This window comes from Anser anser (genome assembly GCF_964211835.1).
Source record: "Anser anser genome assembly, chromosome: Z".
Classification (NCBI taxonomy): domain Eukaryota; kingdom Metazoa; phylum Chordata; class Aves; order Anseriformes; family Anatidae; genus Anser; species Anser anser.
In genome coordinates this window covers 65,615,950-65,632,800 of record NC_139723.1, presented here as the reverse complement: position 1 = coordinate 65,632,800, position 16,851 = coordinate 65,615,950, and the positions used below count along the sequence as shown (strand labels likewise).

Below are 16,851 nucleotides of genomic sequence, written 5' to 3'. Positions count from 1 at the left end.
GTACTGACAAGTTCTTAGACATATAAATTGAACTATTGCTTACATAAATCAACAGCTAAGTATTCAGATCTACCTAGTACAGAAGACACAGATTTCTCAGTCTTGTATCAGTCAGTCACCGAGCTTCTAACAGTATCCTCCCTCGTGTATGTTCCAATTAGCTTAACAGTCAAAGGTTGATTATATTTTTACCAGTACTGTACTTTCAAAAAATCACGAGAAGCCCAGTGGGAACACAGTGGCTTAAGGATCTCCCAAAAATTATAAACAGTTGCACATATATGGTGAGGAGAGGATACACCTTCTGCTTACCTTTTGTAAGGAAGCCAACTGGAAAAGTAAAATTTAAAACAGTGAAATTCACCATTAAATGCCTACTAAAAAACAGGCACTTCCCCTGCATCACTGTGACAAACCTTCATTTCCATTCCACTTCTCCATGGAAGGAGGGAAGGATGTTTCCTCTGTTAGAGGTTCAGTGTTCTCTAGACTTCATACCCCTTAGCTAGAGATTAAGAGCCTACAACTCATGTGCAATCCATGTCAAAACGGGCATAGCTGTAACTGTCTTTGCAACTAGCAGCTTAGAGAATAAGCCAATTTCACAAACCTGCAGAAAATACTCAGGAAAAACTCACAGAAACTACGGAAGCAGAAGGCCACAACATTTAAAAAAAAATGTAAACGTAATAGTATTGGTGTTAATATTCACACACAAATTTTGCTGGTAAAAGGGGTTGGTTTGCATTCTAGAGCTGCTTGTAAGGAGTACAGAGGTTGTTGACTCTTCATTATTCTATTACTTTGGCCTGGTGTTGCGTTCATTTCAATTCTTGATCTTGCCACATATTCTGCTTATATGCATTATTTTTTCCTTTCTGAAAAATATGCATTTCATTCTTAACAGATCTGCTGACAATGGATGACAGTCCATGGGGGATGTGTGAAAGCTGAAACTAACAACACTTAGCAGGAGGGAAGAAATAGATGGATTTTTAAATCAGAAGTCTTGCTTCGATACTTAAACCTGCTGAATGCCACTTTTTCTGGAATCAAAGTAGGCATTTTAGTTCTGGTTTGAGTGAAACAATAACATTTGTTATGACACATCAGAATCACTAAAATTATGGTTAAACCAAATAGGAAAAAAAATACAATATTTATTCTAGTATCACTTTTTAAAGATTAGCAAACATTAGCTTGGCAGAGAACTGTTCATTGTAGCATTTCCTTGATATGTCATCTAATACACCTGAAATCTTGAGCATTTTAATTCTGTGGTAAAACCTGTAGACTTTACTGTACATCTTTGCAAATAAAATGGGAATATAGCCTGAAAAACAAAATTACATGATATTCTCTTTGTTAAAGGAATACATGTTGACAATAGTGATATTTAAATTGATCAAATTTTAAAAGCCTTTTCTGAGTATGAAAAACACTCTATTAACATTCTATTAACAAGTGGAAAAATGTGAACATTGAAATTCACACCTTACATACCTTTATGAAATACCATTGTAAACAGGACTGCTGCAATGTTACACAAAAGGTAATCACACTACTATTTAGACAGACAGACTTGACTTCAACAATTAGAGCAACCTCACCACTACTAAAATATGAGTTACTTTTCTGATTTTACCCCTGCCCTAATTTAGTCATTAATTCGATGAACAAATTATAAGCCTGCATACTGTGTAGAGAAATACTCACCCTAATAAGGGTTCCTCAGTAAACTTCTCAGCCATTCTGGTATAGAAGGCTATAAAATTTCCCTTCAGTTACGTGTCTTTAGCTGAAACTTTCAAAATCAAGAAACAAAGTACAAAATCCCATTTCCCAGAGGTGGCATGCCAACATAGGATCATAGCAAAATTATACATGAGCTCTGAAATCCCCTAACTGGAATAACTCTTCCAATTTCATTAAGAAAATTTTAGGCGGGGGGGGGGGGGGGGGGGGAGTAGAAGAGTTGTGTTTTAATCTGTGGCTTAATTAAGCATTTCCTTTGTTAACAGTACTGGCTTGGGTAGCCCACAACTCCTCTGTTGCTCTCCACAGAATGATTCACTTAGAGAAATGACCCAGTTAAAAATAAGCTCTATTAAGTTACAGCAGCACTAAGAAGATGAGCGTGAACAGGGTGGCCGAAGCCTTTACATTAGTACTTATTAAAAAAAATGTTCCTTACACTATGCTTTTTAATCTTATGTAAAGTCGTTAGCTAATTAAACAGTCTAGTCTTTCTTTAGTTATATTATCAAAGCCCATCCCAGAAATCATGATGTATGAATGAAAGTTAGAGATCAGACCAAATCCAGTAAGAAAAGAGCAGATGCAAGGACTCTTGTCATCCTCTGACAGACCAATGGAGGAGGTTAGAGATTATTTTTCTTTGTTCTTCTGTGGCTTCCATGAGTATTTGTCTTTTATGTTCCCTACCACAGCATCTACAGTGCAAGTGAAGTTGTCCAATAATTGCCAATAATAAAGGATACTCATCTGGGACATACAAGTTTGAAGGAAGGAGTTAGATCTAGAGGCAATGGATATCACTCTTAAGAAAGCTTAAACGTTGCTCTTCCTCGATCCCCATGAGACTTACCAGCTATATGCCTAATTGCGATGCAAGTGCTACTTATCAGCTGTATGCTACTGGGGTACAAGGTATGAATTGGACACCAAAGTATCTAATTATGAAATTTTGACATGCTTAGAGACTACTCCCCTGACAGCAAATGGTAAATTTTTACCAACTTCAACATGATAGATGCTCACCTCCCTCCCACAAGAGGAAAATAATGTTTCTATGGGAGTTTTATTAGAATGAATAGAGAGTTCAAGATTTTTGTCAGATTTAGTCTTCAAATTTGCTGTTTAGATTCATGTAGTTATCAACAACTGCATACTGTCTTAATTTAGTACTAAGAATTTTGTAAACAATCTTGCTGGATAGTCATCTACTGTTAAGAAATTGTATTTCATAATCTATCTCACATAGATAAAATGGCTGCAATTGCAAAAGAACAGAACCTAGGCAGAAGGAAAGGACTTCAAAATTGATAGTTGCTTACTTTTGTTTGTTTTCAATTTGCTCACAGGGATCCTGTCAAAAAAAGTAGTAATCACACATTTCAAAAATCTATTAGTAGGTCAATTTCAGCTTATTTTGAAGGAGCAAACTTTTAGTTTCTCATTGCCCCTTCCTTCTCCACTTCTGCACCTGAATGCTATTTCATATTTGCATTTACCAATTAGTACATGTAAATAGAAAATGTTATGCAAAACATATACATTTAAGGAATTTTAAAAAAATCATTAAAATATTTCTAAATTTGATTTAACCATTCCAACATTAAGCATATTCACATCCAAATCTTCTGACACAAAGACTTGCAAACTAAAGTGTGCTATATCCTAATGTAAAGGATTGAAAACACAACTAATCACAACTGAACAAAGTCGAAAAACTAGTTCAACTTGCATGGTTGAATTCTAATAAATTGGGAATAGGAGTTTTTTTAAAAATGTTTCATTTAATAATTTGAAGCACTAACATTTCCAAATAGATTTCTTCAAAAAATATACATCATTTTAAAACAACAGCATTGCAAAGCATAAATAGGTTAGATTTAACAGGAAAATCATCCCACTTTAGAAGTGAGAGCAAAAATAGGCCAGCACATTAGTCACTACTAGAGCTGTCTGAACTGTCAGAAGATGAACTTTTTTCCTTTCGTCTCTTCTTCTTTTCCTTTTTATGATGTTTTCCTTTCTTAGACTTATTCTTCTTCTCCTTTTTCCTTTCCTTCTTGTGTGATTTTTGTTTTTTTGGCTTTGGACTATCCTCTTCAGCAGCACTTGATGAGGAAGACCTAGACCAAATTAAACATTGACAGATAATTGGAGAAGGAAAAATGCTACAAGATTTTATTATTATTTCAGTATTCATACAATGTTGCAAATCAAATTTGGCAAAGAATTTATACAGAAGCATCCAGTGGAAACTTTATGGTATCTCAGTCTGCATGTTCAACTGAGCAATGACTTTTCTAATTAGTCTATCATGCTAGAAAAGCAGTATGTTTACAATGCAGATTAACTGATTAGGCGAGTTGTATGTTTTTGCAACCTTCAGTAAGAAAAAGATGAAGATACAGACCTCAAAAAAACGAGTGACAGTATAACACTAAAGAAGAGCTTCCAGCTTGTAAAGGATCACATGATCAGTCCCAACGATATGGGAATACCTTAGGGGAAACCTTCATGCATTTCACATATATAAAAATCTAAGAGAAATAGGTATGACAGATTTGGATTCTCTTGCAGCTGGTATTATTTGTCTCCAACCAGCAGTGATGAGTGAAGTGACTGTATACATGCAAGAATTAAAATGACAATAAAAGGAATGTTTCAATTATTGTGCTCAAGTTCTTGAGTTGTTCAGAATTGCTGTTCTGTCCTATTGTTTCCAAGATAAACTATTAATTTCTTGCATGTAAAGACTACTGCCAGCAGACTAACATTTCTGTACTCTTCATTAAGTGTTAGAGCTACATTATGTAAATAAGGAAGGGGGGGGAAATGCCAATACGGCCAGTGTTAAATCCTATTGCTTTATTTTATCTCCAAAGAACACCTTATTCTGTCCTCCAAATACATTTCACATTTCCTGGCTCTCAGTGCAGTTCCTGGGTTGTTATCAACAGTCCTAAAATCTATACTCTCATCTAAAGATCAGTCGGCAGGCCAAAGCTCAAGTTCACAATAAATTGGGTATCGCAACCTTTTCTTTGAAACCAGACTAACGCTTTCTTAGGCTTTTACAGCAACAGGAACATTAAAACTCAATACATGCTTATCAAAAGGAAAACTGTAGTTTTGCCTGTTAAGCTACTCAGAAAAAGCAAGTGTGTGCATATGTGTGCACACATGCACAGAGAGAAATTTAGGGTCCAGTAAGCTTTTCCATATAAGCTAAGCTGGGGACCAACCCCATAATCCTCCTGACTCTTTGTTCTCCTTTCCCCACCACATCTTGCCCAGTGTTGGGTAGTCAAACGGAACGCTACTTTCTCAGAACTGCTCACCTCCAGAAACTAGAGTTTTCAAGACTTCCATCGTCCTAACTCCATAGCAGAAGCCTGTGGCTTCACCATTATTCAAAGAACAAACAAGTTCTCACTGGATAATGGGAACTTTTTTCCGATCAAAAAGGTTCTTGCCAAACTCACTGGATTCAAAGCAGCAACATTTTCTGAAACAAAAACCCCACCCAAACATCAGAATATTTCTAAATTTCTGTTTTGAAATTAAAATAGGTGTATGAAAGAGTTACCTTTTCCTTGGTCTCTTTAATTTTGGTTTTTCTTTGCTTTTTCTTTTTTGTTTCTTTTTTTCCTCCTCCTCATTCAAATCTATGGATAAAAAATAGAAGTTTATGACATTTCAGACTGAATTATGATAAGCATTAAAAGAATGGCTCCAACAGCAATGTAAAGCTACTATAAAATTATTGTTAGAAGTTTTTCTTTTCTCCAAATTCTGGTCTAGTATATTCATTTCAGAAATATTTTGCACAGTAGTAGAATTTAATATACAACTTACATTCCAAGGACATTTATCTGAACACTAAGAATGAAGGACGCCCTGTAAAACATACAACTTTATGGTTTCATATCCATTCTTCTGTATTTTAAAGGACTTGTACTAGTCTGAAATCAGGTCATGTAACTTGAAGGCACAGAAAAAAATAGACACATATTCCCATAGGCTTACTTGAACTCACACAGCCTTATTTCACACTTCACAAATAGCTGTAACTAAGATAAATCTGATTTTACTGTCAATGTAACATCTATGAACATGATAGGAAAGTCACTCTTCATCTGACCTTTCCCCACTCCGCCTACGCAGTTGTATTAAAAGCTATATACAGGACAGAAATATTGACATCCAGGGAAAGAAATGAAGAACAGAGAGCAATTAATACCCAGGTCCTCTCCAAATGAATAAATAATAGGTACTTAGTTTGGCAATGCAGTAAACAAGAAACGTTGACAAAAATAACTGTTGTGCAAAATACAGAGTTGCCTCCATCATTTCTCCTCCCTACAAATCATCCTTACTAGAACTGAGTTTAGGGTCTGGAATACGAGAGCAACAGAACAAAACAAGATGTTTAAATTAAGGGAAAGAAGAAAATGATTTCATTTAGAAAATACTATAATAGAACAACCTTCACCTCTTTCTTAGAGGAACAGCCTCTTTTGAATCCAAATTCAAATGAACCAAGGTATCTGTTAACTAATGAACGCACCTTTTTCTGACAAACAGCTGATGCACAGACCTTCCAAAGAGAGAGCAGTACTTCTCCAAATATTAATGCTGAAATTCAACTGGCTAGCTATTTCAGTCAGCTAGCTAAAACATTACACAGGAACTAGAGAGAAACTGAACTACCGCATTTGTCATTACTTTTAAGAGTTGCTGTCGACTTTAAGATGTTCAAACTATATGTACTCACAGGACAAACTCAAAATACCCATGTAATGTTATTCCAAGCAGCTGCTTATTAACAGTCTTATCTTTTGCATTTAAGAAGCCCTTTTTGGGATGTTCCAAATGGGTACATTATTAATTTCTTATGAAAGGTATTAATAAAAAAAGACATAGAATCATTTCTCTGAAGTGTAAACATAAGATGTAAAAGATTTATCTTTAAAGCACAGACTAAAAGAACCAATAACAATTCTCAAAAAGGATAAGATGATAGTTCCGGCACACCAGAAGACTACTATCTGATTCAAAGAAAATTAATTAATTAAAAATAAAAAACCTACTCTTTTTTTCACGCATGGCTTGCAATCTCTGTAGCTCTTCTTCCTCACTGTCTTCACTGCTAGTGCTGCTAACATCTAAAACAATATCTCTTTGAGGATCCACTCGGAGGAAGTTTCGGCATTCAAATGTCAGATGACCAGCTGAACAAAACAAAAATTCAGAAAGAAATTCAGAAAAATTACCAAATAGTATCAAAAGAGCTTTAGTATTATTCAGTTTTGATAAAAGAAAAAAGGTTAGGCTAGGCTTCAATCAATGAACAAGGCAGGAGAGTGAATACTTCGAAAATGCCTCAAAGAATTTTGAGAGGCTATGCAATGGTATTCCATCTAATGATACTTTATGACCTCTCTCGTATTTCTGTTTAAAAGTTTAAAGATTTTGACCAAACTTCACTTCCTATTTCTTCAATGGTCTCAGATTCTTCCTGAAGAAATTATTTAAAAGCAGGAAGTGAAATATTTAAAAAACTACAAGTGTGTTATGCTGCTCTTTCTGTCTCCCTTTTGTGAAATAGAAGAATTTAATTCTCTTTTGACACAACATTCATTTTTAACAACCCGTACATAATACTGATCAAGCTATTACTTGACTAGTATTTTTAGTTTTCTAAATTACAAATTACATCTCAGTAATCATGACCAGAGCTAGACTCCTTGAAGCTGCATACACGTATTGGAAATAATAACAAAAAATAAAACAAATTGAAGATATGGGTTGTGAGAAACTAAGCTAAAGACACAGGAGGTCAAGTAGCAATTGAAACAAACTCATCTTCTTATCAAAAAACTTACATCTTGAAGACAGAACTTTTAGGAACATAAACATAGGCTTTGTGATTTGACTACAAGTTTCCTTTTCTTCTAGAAATCTTCTGACATTGCACCTTCAAATGAACCACTAAATCTATTTTGATACTCCTGTTCCTTTCAATGAATGGATACACTGACAAAATTTCTTGGAAGCAAAGTCTTTAGTGAAAGAACCAAGCAAGCTTTTTTCCCTTCAAGCCATATAACATTCAAAAAAATAAAAATAGCCTGAATTACAGTGTTAAAAGTTCAATGCGATTCACAATGGATCAGTGTCCACTCCTCCTTTTTCCAAAGAACAAGACTTAGTGAATAACAAATTAAAATCTTCACTAAGACACATCTACACTCATCAGGAGAGTAGCCACAAACATACTTTTATGAACAGAACATAATGAAGAGCATGAGCTAAATGCTAGCTGCAGAACTTACAAGTAACAAAATAAACTGTTTCTTGCAATATAGAATGCATATAGAAGTAGGTTTTCTTAGTGTAGAAGATGATGCCGATTATTTCTTTTTTCTTTCAAAACACATTGGACATTCCTTGGGCAAAAAAGCCTGCTTAAGCCTTCAATGAGACTCTGAAGATGCACAAATGCTGATCTCAGTAAGTACTACAGTATATATCAAAGCCAATGCTTGAAATTCATGTTTCTCAAGCAATGACATTGTAAATTCAATACATATGAATACAATAGCATACTTTTTATTTCTCTTGAGAAACTTAAGTCTTCAAAAACACCAATAGGTGCAAGGAAAAAGAGAATGAAAAGGAAATTAAGTAAAAATATATGGTAGCTTCACCTGAAAACTGTCTAGGCAACAAGGGAGGAAACTTTTTCTATTCAAAAAGTAGTTCCATCACCATCAATTGAATAAAACACTGCATCATCATCTTGCTTACTACAAACTTACGGTAGCCACATTTCTTGCATCCAGCTCTGATGTTATCCTTATTTCCACCTGAAAGATAAAAATCCATAAATTATGTGTTACTAACATAACTCTTTAAGTTCCTTTTAAATCTGGCTTGATAACACCAACATGCAGACCAGAATGATCGCCCCTTAGAATACTGGCAAAGTGGCCTTCTATACCTATGTGAGCCCACAGTTAAGTTAAATAGACGTAGTAAGATGTAACTCAGAAAAAGAGAAGCTCTGGAGACCTCCCCCTAAAAGGATCAGTGTTATTTTAAAATCAGCAGAGTCTATTCACAACGAAAGTCAAAACAGAATTTCAGCAATCAAAGCAAGCCTTTCTGTACTTAAACTGAATAGAGCATGAAAAACACAGCAACAGCTGTATACAGTTTTCAGAATAACTAGTTCCTCCATTTAAATAAATTACCAAACATAACAAGAATTCCATGACAGAAATTAGAGAACCAGAAAGGAGGTACATTAGCTCCACAAGTTTAGACTTTAATTTACTGAGACAAGCATTGTCTCTAGAAAATTGTATTCAAAGTAGCAGACGAGCCTTCAAACCCCAGTCTTCTGTAGACCCCAAAACCTCAGTATTACACAACTTCTTTGTGGTTTACAAATTCAGCAGTGTTTATGTGTCTATTTTATAAGTGACTGTCTTTTAAGGGAAACCCATGAGGAATAAGGAGACAAGAAACACAGAAGAAAGTATCAAGAAACAAGGAACAAAAATGCACCTGCATCTCCCAATGCTATACCAAAAATAATACTTTGAACAGCACCTGCCAGTTCAGTTCACCTTTGGACTCAAAAGCAAGACCTCCCAAACTACCTACTTTATCTCAGTTTTCTGAAATATTCAATAAACTTCAGCCCTAGTGTGTAACTGACCTGTAGGTACAGAAAGATTCACTCTTCACGCAAGGGAAGTCAGTACAGTCTTGCACACACTACAAAATCTCCCACTGCATATGCAGGTGCCATTTGTCAGGATTTCCAACAGAATCACCCAGCACATGACCAGAATAGCGCTGAATTTATTAAAACTGGTAGGTCAGAATACTAACACTGGCTCCAGTTTTAGTGGACTGGCGCAAGTCGTATATCCTTACCAAAAGCTACATCACACAACACACACATATTTTTAAGAGAGAAACAGCAGGGAAACAAGCATCAAGACACAACAAATGCGTGTCCAAAAAATCTGGAAAAAAAGTGTATAGGAGCTAAACCTTTACACAGCAGTAAAAGCAGGAATCACAGTAAAACTGGTATCTTACTAGAGCCTGTTGACAAAGTCTGAAAAATTTAAGACGCCCCCACACCATCACCTACCTAGAGGACAGGTTTACTAGGTCTTGATTGATCTTCCTTGCTCCCACAAAATTCTTGAGGCTGAAATTCTATTATTATTATTTTGGCTTTAAATAACGTTGCTAGAAATGCAGTTTTATGGAATTAAAAGCAAATGAGCTACTAGAAGCCTCTCTTTCTCACTTCTTCCCAACTGTTAACACGAGAAAAACAGCAACTGAGGGAGCAACAACCATCACTCATTCAATAGACCACAAGGCTGCAAAATAAAAAAAAAGCTCTGCAAACCTTTAAATGCAAACGTGAGATCTCTTCCTTAAGAAACTCCCCTCCTAGAATGGGAGCGAGTTTATTCAGTTTTTCTCTTCTTCTCTTGAGAGGGTTTTTTTTAAGCTCTTAGCAAGATTCAGACTTACTCAGTTTTCTCCAGCTGAATAGTCCTCACGTCTCGGGAAAAAGAAAAAAAAAAAAAAAAAAGAAAGAAACCAGCCGCTATACGTTTGGCTGGCGTAGATCTAAACACCTTGCGCACACGGTGGCCGTTTTTCGGCTGCAGCGTCCCTCCGCTGCTCCCACCCGCCCCACCGAAACAACAGCCCGGTGGAGGCAGGGGGAGAGCCGAGCGTGACGAGAGCCCCCCGGCGGGGCCGCCCCGCGGCGCTAACCAACCTCAGGGCCGGCGGCAGCAGGGCACCAGCCCCGGCAGCAACGCTGCTCGGCACGGACCGCTCCTCACGAGAGGTGCGGAAGAGAAGCGAGAGAAAGAAAGAAAGAAAGAAAGAATAAATACATAGACAAGCAAACAAACCGCGCGCGCGCACGGCCCCGGCCGCCCTCCCCTCCTCACGGCCCCCGCTGCGGCAGAGCCTCGCCCCGAGCCGCCGCCTCCATCCCCTCACCAGGCAGCGCCATGGCGCCTCCCGCGCTGTCCCCGGCGGCACGGCCCGGCACGGCCCCGCCGCCTCTCCCCGCCGGAAGGCTTTGCCCGGCGCACTCTCGGGCCGTGCTACTCGCAGGGAGGACGGGACAACTCAGCGCCGGGCGAGAGCCACAGGGAGGGACTGAGCTGCCTGGAGAGCCCTTCGGATCTTTTTACAAAGCGATTTTTCATCATCTGTCCCCGCCGTGCCTCCGGTCGGGGACCGATCCCTATCTTCTTCTTCTTGTCTTGGGCTGCATCCCCCCCTGCTTGGGTCGTATGGAGGCGCCCAAGATGGCGGGCGGATGGGGTCTGTGTCGCGGTTAGAAGCGCGGCTCTGGGCGCGGGCAGGGGTTGGGGCTGTCCCCCCGGGACGCCCCTTTCACCGCCATGAGCAACATCTACATCCAGGAGCCCCCCACCAACGGCAAGGTGAGGCCCCGCGAGGGGCTGGGGCTGTCGCCGCCTTTGGGAGGCTGGGGGAAGGAACCGAGTGCTGCAGGCGGCTAGGGGACAGGCGAGGAGGAGACGTGCGTCCCGTGGGGGTGGCGGCGGTTCCCTTGTGCTGCCTCGGTGAATTGGGTGCGTGATAGCATGCAAAGACATGCTTGAGTTGAGGTCTGTGCTCACCTGAACATGAGCCAGCAGTGTGCCCAGGTGCCCAAGAAGGCCAGTGGCATCCTGGCTTGTATCAGGAACAGTGTAGCCAGCAGGACCAGGGAGGTGACTGTCCCCCTGTACTCAGCTGTGGTGAGGCCGCACCTCGAGTACTGCGTTCAGCTTTGGGCCCCTCACTACACGAAGGACATCGAGGCCCTGGAGCATGTCCAGAGAAGGGCTACGAAGCTGGTGAAGGGCCTGGAACACAAGTCCTGTGGGGAGCGGCTGAGGGCACTGGGGTTGTTTAGTCTGGAGAAGGGGAGGCTCAGGGGAGACCTCATTGCTCTCTGCAACTCCCTGAAAGGAAGGTGTGGGGAGTTGGGGGTCAGCCTCTTCTCACAGGTAACTAGTGATAGGACTAGAGGGAATGGCCTCGAGTTGCACCAGGGGAGGCTCAGGTTGGAAACGAGGAGACATTTCGCCTACTCAGAAAGAACAGTCAGGCACTGGAACGGGTTGCCCAGGGAGGTGGTGGAGTCACCGTCCCTGGGGGTGTTCAAGGAAAGGGTGGACGTGGTGCTTAGGGACATGGTTTAGTGGGTGATATTGGTAGTAGGGGGATGGTTGGACCGGATGATCTTGGAGGTCTCTTCCAACCGCAATGATTGTATGATTCTATGATACTTACCATTTCAGAACTGTGTCATAAATACTGGAAAAAACAATTGAGACTAAATGATAGCTACCCAGCACATTTGGATATCTACTCCTGTTACTAATGTTATGAATTTCAAAGTATCTTTTAACTCACTTAGAGTATTTGTTGATCAGTGTCAAAGTTGCAAGAAAACTAATGATGAATTTATCAATATTTTTATAGGTTTTGCTGAGAACAACAGCAGGAGATATTGATATAGAGTTGTGGTCAAAAGAAGCACCGAAAGCATGTCGAAATTTCATCCAGCTTTGTATGGAAGGTAATGACTGAATGGCATAGGATTTCTTGATATTACTTCATATGTAATATTGATGTCTTTGTACTTTTTGTTAAAGAGAATTCATAAGTACATTTTAACTTTAATATATTAACTCATTATTTGTATTTATAAAATATTAACTACTGCCCAGGAAGAGGATATATTTCAAGTTTTTTAAGGAGCATAGTGGCAAAAAATAGAAAAATTTTACATGCTTTTGTGAAATGTGGTCGTTTACATAAAAGGCTTAGAAAGCTTATTTTTGACAAGTCTCTGCAAAGTACAGTTACTGCTTTAAAGAATGAATGAAACAGCAGTGATGCAGTACCTAGACATCCTCTGTTAAACTTATTCCTGTACCACTATCTTTACTACCTTTTAATTTTTTCAGGATCATTTTTAATATTTCACTTGATGTAGTTTTTCACTGTCGGAAGCTCTGTAACACTTTTCACTTAAGTACTGGGTACCAGAATGAGAAGTTCTGTGTTGGGAAAAGTATACCAGGAATGTGCAAAGGACCTTGCCCTTTTATGTGTTTTCTAGGTGCTGCTGTTATCCCATTTATACATTTACAGGGTTGTTAAGAGTTTTTTTAGCCCTCCTCTGTTAAGGAAAAATAACAGTCTGGGATTTGTGCCTCCTGCACAGATCAAGTCTGCTCTGTGTTCTTACATATTATGTGCAGATGTGGATTTTTTTCTTGCAGTGGTAAATCAACTTCTCAGCCCTTGCTGAGTCCTGGGAGTAACCTTCAGTTATTCTCAGTCGTAAAGAAACTAAGCTTTAATTTCTTTCTGAATTTGTGTGACTGCTGTGTTGGATTCTGTGCTTTGTATGGTAAACTTGAGTGTTTTCCTTGTGAATACCGTAGAGTGTAATCATCCATGAATATATGTACCTGTTCTGCAACTCTGGCAGATCCTGCTTCGCTTGGCAGCGTACTGCAGATTTGGAAAAAACAAACAAACAAACAAAAAAAAACAGGAAATATATGTTGTGTTATATTCTCAAATCTTATGTTTTCATACGATCTCATAACACTTTTCAGACACATCTTATTCTATAATAAGATAGGTAAGTGTATCTATAGAGAGATACATATACAGAGAGAGAGAGAGAATAAGAAGATAACCTGGGGAGCAAAATATACCACATACTTCACTCTGTGAACATCATTGATCTGTGTACAGTATAGGTGAAAGGGATAATATCTGTGTTCCATGCTGGTGAGTGAAAATGTTAACCACTTGGTGTATGGATATGAATAACTATATATGTGAGATGTTGTCTGAGACGGAACGTGGTAGACAGCTCTCTCTTTAAAACAGTATATGTTGGTGGCACTATCTGGTGGATATATGTTTCAGCACTATCTAGTGATGGCACTGAAAAGAAAATAACTCATCAATATAATCTTGTCAGTGATGTGCAATACCTTCTGCAGCAGAAATTTATGATATCACAGATTTTTTCATAAATGTAATCAGCAATACTTTGTAGGTGAGATAGAGTCACACTGTGTAAGTCAGTGGAAGACGAGGCAACCTACTGGAAATGGCAGAATCCAGTTACAGTGGTTGTCTTCTAGAACTCCAGTCATTGATGTGTCTGCATAATTTACAAGGAAGTGTGATTTTGAGACCATTTAAATATACTTAATGATCTTTTCCTTTTCTTTTTCAGAGTATTACAATAACACAATATTTCACAGAGTAGTGCCTGGTTTTATAGTGCAAGGAGGCGATCCCACTGGTACTGGATCAGGTGGAGAATCAATATATGGAGCTCCCTTCAAGGTACATAAATGTGTATCTTATGCATTAGTTTTTGATAAGTCCCTAGCGGTTGTTTTTCCTACTCTGTTAGGCTGCAAGACAGCAAACATTATATAAGAAAGGCAAGTTTATTTGTATGCTGTGTTTGCTTTCACGTGTTGCTTCAGTATTTTTGAATATGGATTTCTTAATTGAGAGTTCTTAAATCTATCTGTTCTGATGCTATAATAAATGCATAACCTTACTAGCGTGAACTTCAACAAGGAAGAATGGGGTGGAATTGTTCAGAGTAGGTGTTTGTATGTTTTAACCTCAGGAGGATCAACAAGGCAAAACACAAGGTCCTACACCTGGTTTGGGGAAGTCCCAAGCACAAATTCAGGCTGCGCAGAGAATGAATTGAGAGCAGCCCTGAGGAGAAGGACTTAGGCATGTTGGTTGATGAGAAAGTCAGTATGAGCTGGGAAATGTGTGCTTGCAGCCCAGAAATATCCTGGGCTGTATCAAAAGAAACGTGGCCAGCAGGGCGAGGGAGTGATTCTGCCCCTCTGCTCTGCTCTCATGAGACCCCATCTGAAATCCTTCATTCACCTCTGGAACCCCCAGCATAAGAAGGACATGGACCTTTGTTCCAATTTTCAAGAAAGGCAAGAAAAAAGACCCTTGTAACTACAGACATATCAGTCTGAGGAGGGACTCTTTGTCAGGGAGTGCAGTGTTAGGACAAGGATTAGTGGCTTTAAACTAAAAAGAAGGCAGATTTAGATTAGATTATATATTAGGAAGAAATTCTCAGAGTGGTGAGGCATTGGAACAGGTTACCTAGAGAAGCTATGGATGCCCAGTCCCTGGAATTGTACAAGGCCAGGCTGGATGGGGCTTTGGGCAACTTGGTCTAGTAGGATGTGTCCCTGCTCATGGCAGGGGGGTTGGAACTAGATGATCTTTAATGTCCCTTCCAACCCAAACCATTCTATGATTCTATAATTCTGTGTGGCAGACTAAGATACAGAAATGTATATTGTTTATGTGTGTTTCATCTCAGTTAGCAAAGGTCTCTGAATGTTGTATATATATTCATTTTTATTGTAATAGTGGCATGGCTCATGTCTTGAGCAGGATGTTCATATCCTGAGTGAAGCTATACGTGCACAGCAGCTGTGTTCTGTTCTGCTTCATTACTTTATTTCACTCAGGACAAACACCTTTAACTTGTGAATGAAGCTGCATAGCCAGTCTCTGTGCCTTCTGTCCACCTGATGCAAGAGTAGACATCTGCATGTGGCAAAAACATGGAGTTTGTGGAATAGATTGGTACCTGAGCAGAGTTCAAAACAAATACTCCCAGTACTGTAGTAGCAACACTACTACTAATTAGTGATATTATTCAGTATTACAGTGTTTACAATTCTGATACTTCAATAATATTAATATATTATTTATCAATTTCATCTTCTTCAAAAGTTCTTCTGTCTTCTCGTGGTCCACAAAATGTTTTTTCTTTGGATTTGAGTAATACTGAACTTCTGCAATGTTATTAAACTTCCAGGTTTCTTACATCAATTAGGATTTCCCCTAAATAGAGCAATTAACTGGAATTGTAGTTTTACAAGAAATATACACAATGCAGTTACTTTAAGAATAATTTTTTGTAGTATTGGAGGGAGCATTAATTCCAACAGAAATAATGAATAGCAATTATTAGGCAATGTGTGGAAAAAGTTAACAAGACAGAACTTAGTTTTTCTTAAATTGTGTTTCTTTCTATTATCAGCATAGTAGCTTATATTTTTTTTCCTTTAACGTTTGTTGGTTATGTGTTGTGGGGTTTTTTTTGAAAGAAGATTGGTCATTTCTTTGCATTATAGGAGCTAAGAGGAAGAACCAGGCAAAGATTTTTTACTGCTGAAAACAGAAGCTTTTAAATGCAATCTTGGCTTTAAAATTACTTTGATTTTGTTAATGTCCTGTTTGTTTGTTTGTTTGTTTGTTTTTAAATGAACAGCTCATTTCTACGTGTGTAAGTTGATATAAATATGTGGTGATTAAATACTTCTTTGTCTTTTCCAGGATGAGTTCCACTCACGACTGCGATTTAATCGAAGAGGACTTGTTGCTATGGCAAATGCTGGGCCCCATGATAATGGCAGCCAGTTTTTCTTTACGTTGGGTCGTGCAGATGAACTTAATAACAAGCACACAATCTTTGGAAAGGTCTGCTACACAGACTAGAATCCCAGTTTGACAGAAGCATCTATGTGTTTCTCTGTGTTCAAAGGCCCTTTTAGTGTTGTTTTCTGTTATATGCATGTGAAACTTATTTCACTCCTTTCTAGCTGTCTCCATTTTCTTTGTTTCCTGTGTCTGATAGAAATGTTTCTGTTTTTTCCCATCGTTATCTGTTTTGTTACTGTTTTTCCTCTAAATGATATTTTAGTGTTGTGCTTCCTTTTGAATAATCTCTTACTAAAAATAATGACTTTTATTAAACTAATCTAATACTAGTAATATTTTATAAAATGCTGTTTGAAAATCATAATTTCTCAAGGTGAATCAGGAAAATGAAAAATGTAAGAGAAATTTACCACTTCCCTGGTTTACCTGAAAGAAAATAAACCAACAATTTTTCTACTTCACAGTATCTTTTATTTTCCTTTTTTCAAAGTTCCCATT

General features: G+C 38.4%; 2 protein-coding genes across 6 annotated transcripts in view; one reads left to right on the top strand and one right to left on the bottom strand.

The window, feature by feature from the left end:
* Positions 1 to 3,324: 3,324 nt before the first annotated feature.
* On the bottom strand, positions 3,325 to 10,944 carry SREK1IP1 (SREK1 interacting protein 1). The gene is made up of 5 exons (XM_083818294.1): positions 10,804 to 10,944; positions 8,577 to 8,624; positions 6,846 to 6,986; positions 5,342 to 5,420; positions 3,325 to 3,878 (listed from the first exon to the last, which is right to left on the bottom strand). Exons 1-5 carry the CDS (start codon positions 10,814 to 10,816, stop codon positions 3,689 to 3,691), a joined length of 471 nt encoding a protein of 156 aa, XP_083674420.1. The 5' UTR covers positions 10,817 to 10,944; the 3' UTR covers positions 3,325 to 3,688.
* Positions 10,945 to 11,116: 172 nt separating this feature from the next.
* CWC27 (CWC27 spliceosome associated cyclophilin) overlaps positions 11,117 to 16,851 on the top strand; it is a 130,397-nt gene continuing 124,662 nt past the window's right edge. For all 5 annotated transcript variants that reach the window (XR_014576941.1, XR_014576942.1, XM_083818293.1 and 2 more), the window contains exons 1-4: positions 11,117 to 11,255; positions 12,304 to 12,400; positions 14,087 to 14,199; positions 16,249 to 16,392. Coding sequence is in view for 3 of the 5 variants with exons in the window: in XM_083818293.1 (XP_083674419.1) it covers positions 11,214 to 11,255; positions 12,304 to 12,400; positions 14,087 to 14,199; positions 16,249 to 16,392 (396 nt within the window). In the remaining 2 variants the exon portion in view is untranslated. The remainder of the gene's footprint in view (positions 11,256 to 12,303; positions 12,401 to 14,086; positions 14,200 to 16,248; positions 16,393 to 16,851) is intronic.